Below are 14,735 nucleotides of genomic sequence, written 5' to 3' on the forward strand. Positions count from 1 at the left end.
CAATCTCGGCTCACCACAACCTCCACCTCCCAGATTCAAGAGATTCTCCTGCCTCAGCCTCCCGAGTAGCTGGGATTACAGTCATGTACCACAATGCCCGGCTAATTTTTTTGGTATTTTTTGTAGAGACGGCGTTTCACCATGTTGGTCAGGCTGGTCTCGAACTCCTGAATGCAAGTGATCCGCCCGCCTCAGCCTCCCAAAGTGCTGGGATTACAGGCGTGAGCCACTGCACTCAGCCCTTCTTCTTTTTTTTTTTGAGATGAGAGTCTTGCTCTATCATCCAGGCTGGAGTGCACTGGTGTGATCTCAGCTCACTGAAACCTCTGCCTCCTGGGCTCAAGTGATTCTCCTGTCTTGGCCTCCCAAGTAGCTGGGATTACAGGTGTGCCCCACCACACCCGGCTAATTTTTGTATTTTTAGTAGAGACAGGGTTTTGCCATGTTGGCCAGCCTGGTCTCGAACTCCTGACCTCAAGTGATCTGCCCACCTCAGCCTCCCAAAGTGCTGGGATTGCAGGCGTGGGCCATTGTGCCTAGCCTACTTTCCAATTTTCAAGCCAAAACTACTTATTACAAGTCAATAACCACTTATATTAGAACAAAATCATTCAGAAAGAGATTGTTAGTCTAACTTTTAGCCTAATCCCTTTTATTATAAGAACACAGAGGAAGAGGTTAAGGAATGGGCTCAAAATCAAAGCATAGGCAGTGATAAGAGCCAAAACTAGAACCCACATTCATGATCCCTAATTCAAAACTTTCTTCTGAATCATCTTTGGCTTTTTTTTTTTTTTTGAGTTAGAGTCTCACTCTGGTGCCAGGCTGGAGTGCAGCAGCACGATCTCGGCTCACTGCGACCTCCACCTCCCAGGTTCAAGCAATTCTCCTGCCTCAGCCTTACAAGTAGCTGGGACTACAGGTGCGCACCACCACGCCCAGCTAATTTTTGTATTTTCAGTCGAGACGGGATTTCACCATGTTGGCCAGGATGATCTAGATCTCTTGACCTTGTGATCCACCCACCTTGACCTCCCAAAGTGCTGGGATTACAGGTGTGAGCTACTGAGCCCGGCCTCATCTTTGGTTTTTAATTTCCTGGCCAACTAGAAAGCAGCTGGAACAATAAAGCACCAATGGAACTAGAATGCTCTAACAAACTAACTAAATCTCAGATTTGCTAATGGACAACATGAACACATATATTCTTCCCTCAAGGTACCCCCTCCTTTTCCTTGAGACAAGGAAATGTTTCATTTTCACTGATAGGATTAAGGGTATAGTTGTCCTCCTTCAGGTCCTCTCAAGGAAATTAACAACACTGTTCCTCTAGCAACACTCATCAACATCATTTGTAAAAAGAATATGAAAGTACCTTTCTTTCAGTGAGATTACCTTTGTTCTGAATTAGGCAATGCCAGTATTCTAGAGGAGCAGAAACTTTCAAGTCTGATACTTGAAAGTGCAGTTTCACAGTTTTATAGATGTTAAGGTTCTCACTAGCATAGAAAATACCTTTTTGTCTTTGTAACAAGACATTAACAATTTTAACACTGCCAGGCACAGTGGCTCACACCTGTAATCCCACCACTTGGGGAGGCCAAAGTGGGCAGTGGATCACCTGAGGCCAAGAATTCAAGACCAGCCTGGCCAACATGCTGAAACCTCATCTCTATAAAGAAATACAAAAATTAGCCAGACGTGGTGGCATGTGTCTGTAATCCCAGCTACTTGCAAGTCTGGGGCAGGAGAATCGCTTGAACCCAGGAGGTGGAGGTTGCAGTGAGCTAAGATCATAACACTGCACTGCAGCCTGGGCAAGACTCCATCTCAAAAAAAAAAAAAAAAAAGAAAAAGAGAAAGAAAAGATAATTAGCTGGACATGGTGGTACACATCTGTAGCCCCAGCTACTTGCGAGGTTGAGGTGGGAAGATGGCTTGGGCCTGGGAGGTCAAGGCTGCAGTGAGCTATGATTGTGCCACTGCACTCCAGCTTGGGTGACAGAACAAGACCCTGTCTCAAAATACATAAATTAATACATTAATAAAATCAAAATGCTTCTGAAAGAATGAACAATAATTCCACCTACTGTACACAAAGGAGCTCATAATTTTGTTGATTTAGGAAGGCTAAAGTCAGAAGGAGAAGTTCCCTTCTGTACTACCCTCTCCTTCAACCCAAGGACTCTTGGTTCAGACAGTAACAACAAATATTTAACCCGGTTTTAAGTAAAGTTAGTTCACACACAGACTTTCAAATTAGTGAGGGGAGCAGCAGCACAGTGGGTAGGAATGCAGGCTCTGAAATCAGAACACCTGAAAATCTATATCCCAGGGAAAACCAAAAAAAAAAAAAAGAAGAAGAAGAAACAAAAAGAAATCAGAACACCTAGGTTTGCTAGGTTTGAATACTAGATTTAACATTTACAGCTGCACACAATGGCTCAAGCCTGTAATCCCAGCACTTTGGGAGGCCTAGTGGGTGAGTCACTTGAGGCCAAGAGCTCAAGACCAGCCTGGCCAACATGGAGAAATCCCGTCTCTACCAAAAATACAAAACTTAGCTGGGCGTGGTGGCACTCACCTGTAGTCACAGCTACTCTGGAAGCTAAGGCACAAGAATTGCTTGAACCCAGGAGGCGGAAGTCGCAGTAAGCTGAGATCACAGCACTGCACTCTAGCCCGGGTGATGGAGCAAAACGTTGTCTCAAAAAAAAAAAAAAAAAAATTTACTAAGTAGGTAACCTTGGGTAGGTTGGTTAAAATTTCTCTAGAGCAGACTGGCTACCTTATCTATAAAATGTGGAAGAAACAACATGTACCTCCTAAGGTTGTTATGAGAATTAAACAAGTTACGTATAGGCTTAATCTATAATAAATGCTCTACTTAATCTACAATAAATGTCTATAAATGCTAGCAATTATTATCACTGTGAATTATGAAATACCATCTACAGGACAGGAAGGGTCAGGGGAAATGAGAGGTACAACAGAAAGAGAAAAGGAAAAGAGTTGAGACAGGTTTACCGAAACAAAAGGAAATGAACATGAAGTTACAGGAAAATTTCAAGGGAGAGAAAAGGTAGTCACTGATTCATAATATACTGAAAAATTCTGAGAAAAGATACTTCCAGGTTAGGATAACATCTTTTTTGGAGAGGGCAGTGAGATATGGGAGCTAGAGTCAAATAATGCTTGTAAGGCATCCACAGCCTTCTTAGAAGACCATGAACTACCACTCCAAGAAGTCTGCAAATGTTATTGGGAAGAGGAGTTGGCTGCTAGTTACTGTAAGGAGCTCATGCTTCTTTAGCACAGATACACATCAAATCTACCTCTCTTATGGCTGACGCCACAGCACAGAAAGTTGAAACCTAATGAGGAAAAACAGAAAGTTATCACTTACTCCTGGGGTTCCATTTGCTTACAGCATAAGCATACATGTTTTTAAAACTCTAAAGTTTAAAATTATGAATTGGACCTGGTCAGATTCCTAGCAACATACTGTGAAATGTGGAATGATTTTTTTGTAATTCTAGGAAAATGTTCAAAAAATGGCAGAAGGAGAAGCCTCTGACACAAAAATTCTAGTAGTCACAAAACCTGTACTTCAAGTCATTTCACTCTGGAGTGAATTCAGACAGCAAAACATTTCAGGTATAAGGTTCCTCTGCAGCCAGACTCTTACCTTTTAAAAAAGAATGCCAGGCGCAGTGGCTCACACCTGTAATCCCAGCACTTTGGGAGGCGAGGAGCTCACCTTAGGTCAAGAGTTCACAAGACCAGCCTCCTGGCCAACATGGTGAAAACCCGTCTCTACTAAAAATACAAAAATCAGCCGGGCACGGTGGCAAGCACCTGTAATCCCAGCTTCTCAGGAGGCTGAAGCAGGAGAATCACTTGAACCTGGGAGGCAGAGGTTACAGTGAGCCGAGATCGCGCCATTGCACTCCAGCCTGGGCAACAAGAGCAAAACTCCGTCTCAGGAAAAAAAAAAAAAGAAAAAGAAAAAGAATGCACAGGCTGGGCATGGTGGTTCATGTCTGTAATCCCAGCACTTTGTGAGGCTAAATCAGGCGGATCACTTGAGGCCAGGAGTTCGAGACCACATGGCAAAAACTGGTCTCCACTAAAAACACAAAAATCAGGTGTGGTGGCGCTACTCAGAAGGCTGAGGTGGGACGATTGCTTGAGCCCAGGAGGCAGAGGTTGCAGTGAGCTGAGATCACACCATTCCGCTCCAGCCTGGGCGAGAGTTACAAGGTAGATTTTGTTTGAGGATCTTCCGCTCCTTGAAGGCAATTTGGTACTAACTTGCAAAAAGTCGGCAGAGTGCGGTGGCTCACACCTGTAATCCCAGCATTTTGGGAGGCTGAGGCAGGTGGATCACTTGAGGTCAGGAGTTCGAGACCAGCCTGACCAACGTGGCAAAACCCCATCTCTACTAAAAATATAAAAATTAGCTGGGCCTGGTGACAAGCGCCTGCAATCCCAGCTACCAGGGATGCTGAGGCATGAGAATCGTTTGATCCTGAGTGGCAGAGACTGCAGTGAGCCGAGATGGGATCACTGTACTCCAGTCTGGGCGACATAGCGAAACTCTGTCTCAAAAAAAAAAAAAAAAAAACAAAGCAAAAAGCCTTAAAAATCATTATGGACAATCTGACCAAGAAGTACTAAGTTATCCTAAGTAATCAGTGAAGCCAACAAAGATGTATATACAAGGATATACATTACAAGGATATACAAGGATTAGAGCAGTGTATATATAACTAGAATTACACAGATCCCATTATTTCAAAGAATCTAAATGAACAATAGGGAACATAATATACATCATGGTGCTGTCATAAAATGGAACACTATATAACCATTATTTTTACGTATATTTATGGATGTCAATATATTGAGTGGAAAAAAATTATATAGCATAATACAAGTTTTTATAAAACATTTATCTACAAATTCACATGTATTTATACACATAGAAAAGGTGCACAAGATTACATACCAAAATGTTAAAAGATGACCATTTCCTGATAGTGGAAATAGGCTTATTTTATAACTTTAAATTTATATTTTTCCTTACCTATATAAACTACACAAATATTTTAATGTGTATATTACATAATTTAACAATTAAAGAAAAGGAATGGCTTTACTATCATTTTCTTTGCTTAATAACCCATTTTTCCCAGTAAACCACTACTCAACAGTCCCACACATACAAACCACCACACTCCCAACACACACATTAACTCAAGCTCATTACAATCATGTTATGCTACTGTAAAGATAAGGAAAAAAAAATATGAAAAGAAAATGCCAGAAATGTTGCTGACGATTCTAAGCTAAAAATAAGTCTTATGTTCTCATACCCTCTTTCTCAACTACATATTACTTTCAGATGCCTATATAACCTGAAACATACCTGTATCAGCACATATAAGAGATTCTCTCTTAAAAAGGGAACCATATCCCTCAAAAATCAACAGTCTCCTATAAAACAGGGATTCCCAATTTCAGCATATCTCCTGGATGCCAAGACTTCAAAAATATTAAAGAACTAGCTTCTAAATTATGAAAATAAGCTAGGAAATCATTAATGTTACTAAAATAATTCCAGAACAGCAGAACCAGTCAAGTCAAAAGCCAAAGTGAAAACGACCCAGTCAATTTCTGCTAAATACAATGTCCAGGCTACTCTGGACACACTGCCTATAAGGTAGCCCTGCTCCACAAGGAGCACTACCACAAAAAAATACAAATTTTATTTTATTTATTTATTTTTTTTTTTTTGAGACGGAGTCTCGCTGTGTCACCCAGGCTGGAGTGCAGTGGCCCGATCTCGGCTCACTGCAAGCTCCGCCTCCCGGGTTTACGCCATTCTCCTGCCTCAGCCTCCGAGTAGCTGGGACTACAGGCGCCCGCCACCTCGCCCAGCTAGTTTTTTGTATTTTTAGTAGAGACGGGGTTTCACCATGTTAGCCAGGATGGTCTCGATCTCCTGACTTCGTGATCCACCCGCCTCGGCCTCCCAAAGTACTGGGATTACAGGCTTGAGCCACCGCGCCCGGCCCCAAATTTTATTTTTTTAAAAAAGGCAGGCCGGGCACCGGTGGCTCACACCTGTAATCCCAGCACTTTGGGAGGCTGAAGCGGGTGGATCACGAGGTCAAGAGATCGAGACTATCCTGGCTAACATGGTGAAACCCCGTCTCTACTAAAAACAAAAAAATAGCTGGTCATGGTGGCGGGCGTCTGTAGACCCAGCTACTCTGGAGGTTAAGGCAGAAGAATGGCATGAACCTGGGAGGCGGAGCTTGCAGTGAGCTGAGATCCACCACTGCACTCCAGCCTGGGCCACAGAGCCAGACTCTGTCTCAAAAGAAAAAAAAAAAAAAAAAAGGCAAAGTCAGCTGGGCCCAGTGGCTCACGCCTGTCATCCCAGCACTTCAGGAGGCCGAGGCAGGCAGATTACAAAGTCAGGAGATCAAGACCATCCTGGCTAACACGGTGAAACCCCGTCTCTACTAAAAACACAAAAAATTAGCCACGTGTGGGGGCAGAAAAAGATATTTTGTTCACGTTCTCTTTTTTTTTTTTCTTTTTCTTTTTTTTTGAGATGGAGTCTCGCTCTGTCGCCCAGGCTGGAGGGCAGTGGCGTGATCTCGGCTCACTGCACCCTCCGCCTCCCAGGTTCACGCCATTCCCCCGCCTCAGCCTCCCAAGTAGCTGAGACTACAGGTGCCCGCCACCACGCCTGGCTAATTTTTTTTTATATTTTTATTTTTAGTAGAGATGGGGTTTCACCATGTTAGCAGGGTGGTCTCGATCTCCCGACCTCATGATCTGCCGGCCACGTCCTCCCAAAGTGCTGGGATTACACCGTGCCCAGCCTTTTTTTTTCTTTTTTTCTTTATTGAGACAGAGTCTTACTCTGTCGCCCAGGCTGTAGTGCACTGAGGCGATCTCGGCTCACTACAAGCTCCTCCTCCCAGGTTCACACCAATCTCGCGCCTTGGCCTCCCGAGTAGCTGGGAGTAGCTGGGACTACAGGCGCCTGCCACCACCCACACCCAGCGGAGATAGGGTTTCACTGTGTTAGCCAGGATAGTCTCGATCTCCTGATCTCATGATGTGCCCGCCTCGGCCTCCCAAAGTGCTGGGATTACAGGCATGAGACACTGGGCCCGGCCAACAAAATATCTTTTTAAGTTTTTTTGGGTTTTTTTGGTATTGAGACAAAGTCTCACTCTGTCACCCAAGCTTGAGGGCAGTGGCAGGAACACAGCTTACTGCAGCCTCAACTTCTCAGGTTCAAGTGATTCTCCCCTCAGACTCCAGAGTAGCTGGGACTACAGGCACACACCACCATGCCCGGCTAATTTTTATATTTTTTGTAGAGACAGGGTTTTACTGTGTTACCCAGGCTGGTTTCACACTCCTGAGCTCAAGCAATCTGCCTGCCTCAGCCCCCCAAAGTGCTGGGACTACAGGTGTAAACCACTGTGCTCAGCCAAATAGTTCTGAAATGAGTTCCCCTCACCCTAGTATGTGAAACAAAACAGAGTTGGCCTTAATAGCACAGCCTCTCCCTGCACTTTCAGAGCAGAAGCATTTCTGTCAGAGATGCAATGACATCATCTACTGATGAGAAACCAACAAGCAGTGTGTGACTGACTTTAATGTTTGAAATACACATATAATTTGGGGATGCTAGAGGCTAGCCGGATATGCATTCCTCAGACAACTGGAGTGTTGCCCAAACAGGTCATAGGGAAACAATCCCTAAGGTCCAATTTAATTACCTACCAACACTACTACATAAATATGTCAATAAGGCCAGGCACAGTGGCTCACGACTGTAATCCCAGCACTTTGGGAGGCGGAGGTGGATAGATCATCTGAGGTCAGGAGTTCGAAACCAGCTTAGTCAACATGGCGAAACCCATCTCCACTAAACTACAAAAAAATTAGCCGGGCATGGTGGCGCATGCCTGTAATCCTGACTATTTGGAAGGCTGAGGCAGGAAAATCACTTGAACCCAGGAGACGGGAGGTATGTAGTGAGCCCAGATCGTGCCACTACACTCCAGCCTGGGCAACAGAGCACGACTCCATCTCAAAAAATAGATATGTATGTCAATAATTCCTACAGAGAGCACAAAGAGATAAGCAGCTTTTTTGGAATTAAAATGCTAACTCTCAGTGAACTCTTGGTTGATAAAGATGGAGAGCCACACCAAGCAGGGTGACTCATGCCTGTAATTCCAGCACTTTGGGAGGCTGAGGCAGGAGGATCACTTTAGGCCAGGAGTTTGAGATCAGACTGGGCAATATGGTGAGACTATCTCCACTTAAAGAAAAAAAAAAAGGCCGGGCGCGGTGGCTCAAGCCTGTAATCCCAGCACTTTGGGAGGCCGAGACGGGCGGATCACGAGGTCAGGAGATCGAGACCATCCTGGCTAACACGGTGAAACCCCGTCTCTACTAAAAATACAAGAAAATTAGCCGGGCGAGGTGGCGGGCGCCTGTAGTCCCAGCTACTCGGGAGGCTGAGGCAGGAGAATGGCGTGAACCCGGGAGGCGGAGCTTGCAGTGAGCCGAGATCGCGCCACTGCACTCCAGCCTGGGCGACAGAGCGAGACTCCGTCTCAAAAAAAAAAAAAAAAAAAAGAAAAAAAAAAAAAATAGCAGTGTGGTGGCCCATGCCTGTAAACCTGAGTAGGCTGAGGTGGGAGGATCACTTGAGCTAGGAGTTTGAGGCTACAGTGAGCTATCATCATGCCACTGTACACCACCCTGGGTGACAGAGTGAGATCCAGTCTCGAGGAAAAAAAAAAAAGCGGGGGAGGGGCCGGACGCAGTGGCTCACACCTGTAATCCCAGCACTTTGGGAGGCGGAAGCAGGCAGATCACCTGAGGTCAGGAGTTCAAGATCAACCTGGCTAACATGGCAAAACCCCATCTCTACTAAAAATACAAAAACTAGCCAGACATGGTGGCAGATGCCCATAATCCCAGCTACTTGGGAGGCAGAGGCACAAGAATCTCTTGAATTCAGGATGCAGAGATTGCAGTGAGCTGAGATTGCGCCACTGCACATCAATCAGCCTGGGCAACAGAGCAAGACTCCATCTCAGAAAAAAGAAAGAAAAAAAAAATGCAGGCCAGTTGCGGTGGCTCACGCCTGTAACTCCAGCACTTTAGAAGGCTAAGGCAGGCAGATCACAAGGTTAGGAGTTCAAGACCAGCCTGGCGAAAATGGTGAAACCTTGTCTCTACTAAAAATACAGGCTGGGCATGGTGGTTCACGCCTGTAATCCCAGCACTTTGGGAGGCTGAGGTGGGCGGATCACCTGAGGTCAGGAGTTCGAGACCAGCCTGACCAACATGGAGAAACCCCGTCTCTACCAAAAATACAAAATTAGCCAGGCATGGTGGCGCATACCTGTAATCCCAGCTATTCAGGAGGCTGAGGCAGGAGAATCACTTGAACCTGGGTGGCAGAGGTTGCGGTGAGCTGAGATCATGCCATTGCACTCCAGCCTGGGCAACAAGAGCAAAACTCCATCTCAAAAAAAAAAAAAAATTAGCCAGGCATGGTGGTACGTGCCTGTAATCCCAGCTACTAGAAAGGCTGAGGCAGAATTACTTGAACCCAGGAGGCAGAGGCTGCAGTGAGATGGGATCATGCCACTGCACTCCAGCCTGGGCAACAGAGCAAGACTCTGTGTTGGCCTGGGGAAAAAGAAAGCAAAACTCCTTACAACATAATAGAACAAAAACAAAATCTACCCAGTCATTTGCTGGACTATCTGAGGCAATCTCTCTGGTCCTAGTTAACTTGCAATACTGAAAGACACTCTATACGCCTGCAGGTGGGAGACACAAATTATTCTTCAATTGAAAATACTCTCGAAATGTCAACCTGCCTCCTGAGAAGTACTGCTGAACACATAGCTCTAAGGAAGTGTGTTTAAAAAAAAAAAGTGTACCATCACAACATCCTCAATAATGACTGGATCAAGCCAATTAAAACCAAGTCAGCCGGGCGTGGTGGCTCACACCTGTAATCTCAGCACTTTGGGAGGCCAAGGCGGGCGGATCACGAGGTCAGGAGATCGAGACCATCCAGGCTAACATGGTGAAACTCCGTCTCTACTAAAAATACAAAAATTAGCCGGGCGTGGTGGTATGTGCCCGTAATCCCAGATACTCAGGAGGCTGAGGCAGGGGAATCTCTTGAAAGCAGGAGGTGGAGCTTGCAGTCAGCCAAGACTGCACCACTGCACTCCAGCCTAGGCGACACAGTGAGACTCCATCTCAAAAAAAAAAAAAAAAGAAGAAGAAGAAGAAGAAAACCAAGACACATCTCAGAGAAAAGCTAAATTCTGTTTCTTAGCTGGTGTAAATTTTTCCTAAGCCTCCTCTAGGAAAGAGTCAGAAGTGCAAGGATGCGCCTAGAAACAAAAGCTTGAAAGCAATTTGATCTACCAGTCCTGGGGTCACCTCAGCTAATAGCCAACTAAAAGCAGTGTATCAAAGAATGAGCCGGTCAGGCACAGTGGCTCATACCTGTAATCCCAGCACTTTGGGAGGCCGAAGCGGGTGGATCACCTGAAGTCAGGAGTTCAAGAAGAGCCTGACCCAACATGGAGAAACCCCATCTCTATTAAAAATACAAAAATTAGCCAGCCATGGTGGCGCGTGCCTATAATCCCAGCTACTAGGGAGGCAGGAGAATCACTTGAACTCAGGAGGAGGAGGAGGATGCAGTGAGCCAAGATCGCACCACTGCACTCCAGATTGGGCAACAAGAGTGCAACTCTGTCTCAAAAAAAAAGAATGAGCAACATATTAAGATTAACCTTCATGGCCGGGCACAGTGCCTCATGCCTGTAATCAACCCAGCACTTTGGGAGGCTGAGGCAGGTGGATTACAAGGTCAGGAGTTTGAGACCAGCCTGGCCAACATGGTGAAACCCTGTCTCTACTAAAAATACAAAAAGTAGCCAGGCGTGGTGGTGTGCGCCTGTAATCCCAGCTACTCGGGAGGCTGAGGCAGCAGAATCACTTGAACCCGGGAGATGGAGGTCGCAGTGAGCTGAGATCATGCCACTGCACTCCAGCCTGAGGGACAAAGCAAGACTCCATCTCAAAAACAAAAAAAAAAACAAAACAAAACAAAAAAAAGTATATATATATATATATATGTAACATATAGCCTTTATGCAACATCTTTACCTCAGTTTCCCAATTTGGAAAATGAGGGGGTTAAATTAAAATAACTCTACTCTACATTTCCCTCTAGTCAACTTTTGCTTCTAGTCCTACAAAACAAGTTTCATGGTTCTCAGACCTCAAATATGTATCCCCTGGCACAAAAACGTTCTTTGAAATTATGAAGGCCGGGCGCGGTGGCTCAAGCCTGTAATCCCAGCACTTTGGGAGGCCGAGACGGGCGGATCACGAGGTCAGGAGATCGAGACCATCCTGGTTAACACGGTGAAACCCCGTCTCTACTAAAAAATACAAAAAACTAGCCGGCCGAGGTGGCGGACGCCTGTAGTCCCAGCTACTCGGGAGGCGGAGGCAGGAGAATGGCGTGAACCCGGGAGGCGGAGCTTGCAGTGAGCTGAGATCCGGCCACTGCACTCCAGCCTGGGTGACAGCGCGAGACTCCGTCTCAAAAAAAAAAAAAAAAAAAAAAAGAAATTATGAAAAAAATCCAAGTCCTTCCTTAAAAGACTTGGGTTTCCTGAATAAGCTACCCATGGCCAAGAGGCACCTGAAATTTTTAGTAGATAGCCACCTACTAATTCTATTTCCAAATCTGGTCCTATCTATCTTGAAAAAGCAATGAATTTTGCTGGGTTAAAATGAACATATTTCAGACTAGGCACGGAGGCTCACGCCTATAATCCCAGTACTTTGGGAGGCCAAGATGGGCAGATCACTTGCGGTCAGGAGTTAAAGACCAGCCTGGCCAACATGGTGAAACCTCGTGTCTACTAAAAATACAAAAATTAGCTAGGCATGTTGGCACGTATCTGTAATCCCAGCTACTAGGGAGGCTGAGACAGGCGAATCGCTTGAACCCAGGAGGCAAAGGTTGCAGTGAGGGTCGCCTGAGGTCAGAAGTTTGAGACCAGCCTGCTAACATGGTGAAACCCCGTCTCTACTAGAAATACAAAAATAGCTGGCATGGTGGCTCACACCTATAATCCCAGCACTTTGGGAGGTTGAGGTGGGCGGATCACCTGAGGTCAGGAGTTCAAGACCAGCCTGGCCAACATGGTGAAACCCCGTCTCTACTAAAAATACAAAAATTAGCCAGATGTTGTGGCACGCACTTGTAGTCCCAGCTACTTGGGAGGCTAAGGCTGGTGAATCACTTCAACCCGGGAGGTGGAGGTTGCAGCGAGCTGAGATCCCACCTCTGCACTCCAGCCTGGGCAAAAGAGCGAAACTCCATCTCGAAAAAAAAAAAGGGTTAATATACTCTAATTAAATATCCTAAAAACAAACAAACAAGAACAAAAAACCCTCTTTCCATTCCCTCCCGCCAACTTCCTTTGCTCACCTCCCGTTTGCCCACCCCCAACCAACATCTCTAATCTTTTCAGATAGCTTATTCTGGATTATTTCCATATTGCTCAATTAAGTATACAAGGTAAATAATAAGAATATGCTGAACTCCCTACAACAGACCTACCTTCCTCTCTTTTTGCCAATGTCTTCCTCAGATTCCAACAGAGAGACTTTCCAGGAATTAGATATTTGTAAATTAATACATACTGAATACAACCATTACAAATAAACAGACTGAAATTTCACAAGAAGATAAAGAAAAATGGAGACAGTTAAACAAGACGGAGCAGTTGAGGGAAAAAAGTTCACTTCAAATAGAAAACAGTAACAGAATAGAAGTTTACAAGAAATATGAACAAAACAGGATAAACATGAAAATTAAACACTCTATTTAGATGGGAAAGGGCAGAGAAGTGAGGTGCAATAGGGGAAACGGGCTTCTTAGGGTTTCCTCTAGGAAACACCATCGGTGGTGTTTCATTCAGTCTCTCTGGGCTGGGTCTGGAGCTCAGAAAAACAAAGATTCCCTCTCTACCTGGCCATCAGGAAAGAGTATATTCTTGAAGTATACTTTTGTCCTTGATCAAGGAAACCCAGCAAACAAAAAGAATAGGGAAAAATAAACTGATTAACTTTAGTTTTCTTGTTCTCTTTTCTTTTTTCTGAGACGGAGTCTTGCTCTGTTGTCCTGGCTGGAGTGCAGTAGTGCAATCTAAGCTCACTGCAACCTCCGCCTCCTGAGTTCAAGTGATTCTCTTGATTCAGCCTCCCTAGTACCTGGGATTACACGAGCACACCACCACACCCCACTAATTTTTGTAATTTTCGTAGAGACAGGGTTTCGACAAGCTGGTCTGGAACTCCTAACATCAGGTCATCCACCTGTCTTGGCCTCCCAAAGTGCTGGCATTACAAGCATGAGTCACCACGCCCGGCTCTTGTTCCCTTCTTTATGTCAAGTAAGAATACTCCAAAATTCTAGGAGAGAGGCTGGGCAGTGGCTCACGTCTGTAATCTCAGAACTTTGGGAGGCCAAGGCAGGAGGATCACTTGAGGCCAGGAGTTCAAGGCCAGCCTGGCCAACATGGGGAAACCCTCTCTACTAAAAATACAAAAATTATCTGGGCGTAGTGGCATACGCCTGTGATCCTAGTGACCCAGGAGGCTGAGGCAGGAGAATCGCTTGAACCTGGGAGGCAAGGGCTGCAGTGAGCCAAGATCACGCCACTGCTCTACGCTGGTCTGTAGCCTGGGCGACAGAGCAAGACTCTGTTTCAAAAAAATAAATAAATAAAATTCTAGGAGAGAACAATTTAAAGGATAAAATTACCACCTTCCCTCTCCCCAGTTTGCTGGCTGTCCTGGTATTATCTCTGTTGTTCACTTCAAAGGCTATAGTTTCCACTTTATTATCAAAGAAAAACAGGCAAATAAAATATTTAATAGCTATTAGGTAGCACATATTTGAGCAAAGGTATTAATCAGAAGAGTTTTAAATTAACCTAAAAAAGCCCAGAGACATTAACAAGCAAAACATACAATTTTGATATTCAACACTAACATGTAAGTACACATTATCAATTAATATCAGAAACTGGATACCTATTAGACTAGTTAATTATACTTGACAATGGGCTTCAGCAGTCATGGCAGAAATAAATCAATCAGAAGCAATGACATTCTGATACCAGTTTTCTGGCAGAATATACCAAGGTGACAAAAGGAAAAAGGGGTGGAGGGAGTCAAAATCCCTATAAAGAGTAAACAGAAAAATACCTCCCTACTTATAAAATATCAACCAAAATGGCACCTGGTGATACTCTGACATTGTGTCCTATGTTTACATTTCTAAATTTCAGTTTCTCATTCAACATGATCTAAACTGCTTTACTTTTCACTAAGAGGAAGAATTGCGAAAGAAATCAGCCCACAAATGGCTTACACTGTACACAAAAGAACACAGATCAAAAAAACATCAACAGGCTGGGAATGGTGGCTCACGCCTGTAATCCTAGTACTTTGGGAGGCTGAAGTGGGTGGATCACTTGAGCTCAGGAGTTCCAGACCAGCCTGGCCAACGTGGTGAAAGCCCGATACGAAAAGAAAATTAGCCGGGCATGGTGGTGGGTGCCTATAAT

At 44.9% G+C, this 14,735-nt stretch overlaps 1 protein-coding gene and 1 long non-coding RNA gene across 48 annotated transcripts in view; one reads left to right on the forward strand and one right to left on the reverse strand.

Moving 5' to 3' along the window:
- PIP5K1A (phosphatidylinositol-4-phosphate 5-kinase type 1 alpha) overlaps positions 1-14,735 on the reverse strand; it is a 53,412-nt gene that overhangs the window by 33,529 nt on the left and 5,148 nt on the right. For 5 of the 47 annotated variants that reach the window (XM_077990968.1, XM_077990923.1, XM_077990891.1 and 2 more), the window contains exon 2: positions 2,585-2,706. Coding sequence is in view for 3 of the 11 variants with exons in the window: in XM_077990953.1 (XP_077847079.1) it covers positions 3,336-3,374 (39 nt within the window). In the remaining 8 variants the exon portion in view is untranslated. 47 annotated transcript variants of the gene reach the window in all.
- LOC144331478 (uncharacterized) lies at positions 8,096-10,772 on the forward strand. The gene is made up of 2 exons (XR_013398546.1): positions 8,096-8,388; positions 10,054-10,772. It is a non-coding gene; the product is annotated as an uncharacterized LOC144331478 (long non-coding RNA).

The sequence above is a fragment of the Macaca mulatta genome, chromosome 1, assembly GCF_049350105.2.
Source record: "Macaca mulatta isolate MMU2019108-1 chromosome 1, T2T-MMU8v2.0, whole genome shotgun sequence".
In the NCBI taxonomy this organism is placed as follows: domain Eukaryota; kingdom Metazoa; phylum Chordata; class Mammalia; order Primates; family Cercopithecidae; genus Macaca; species Macaca mulatta.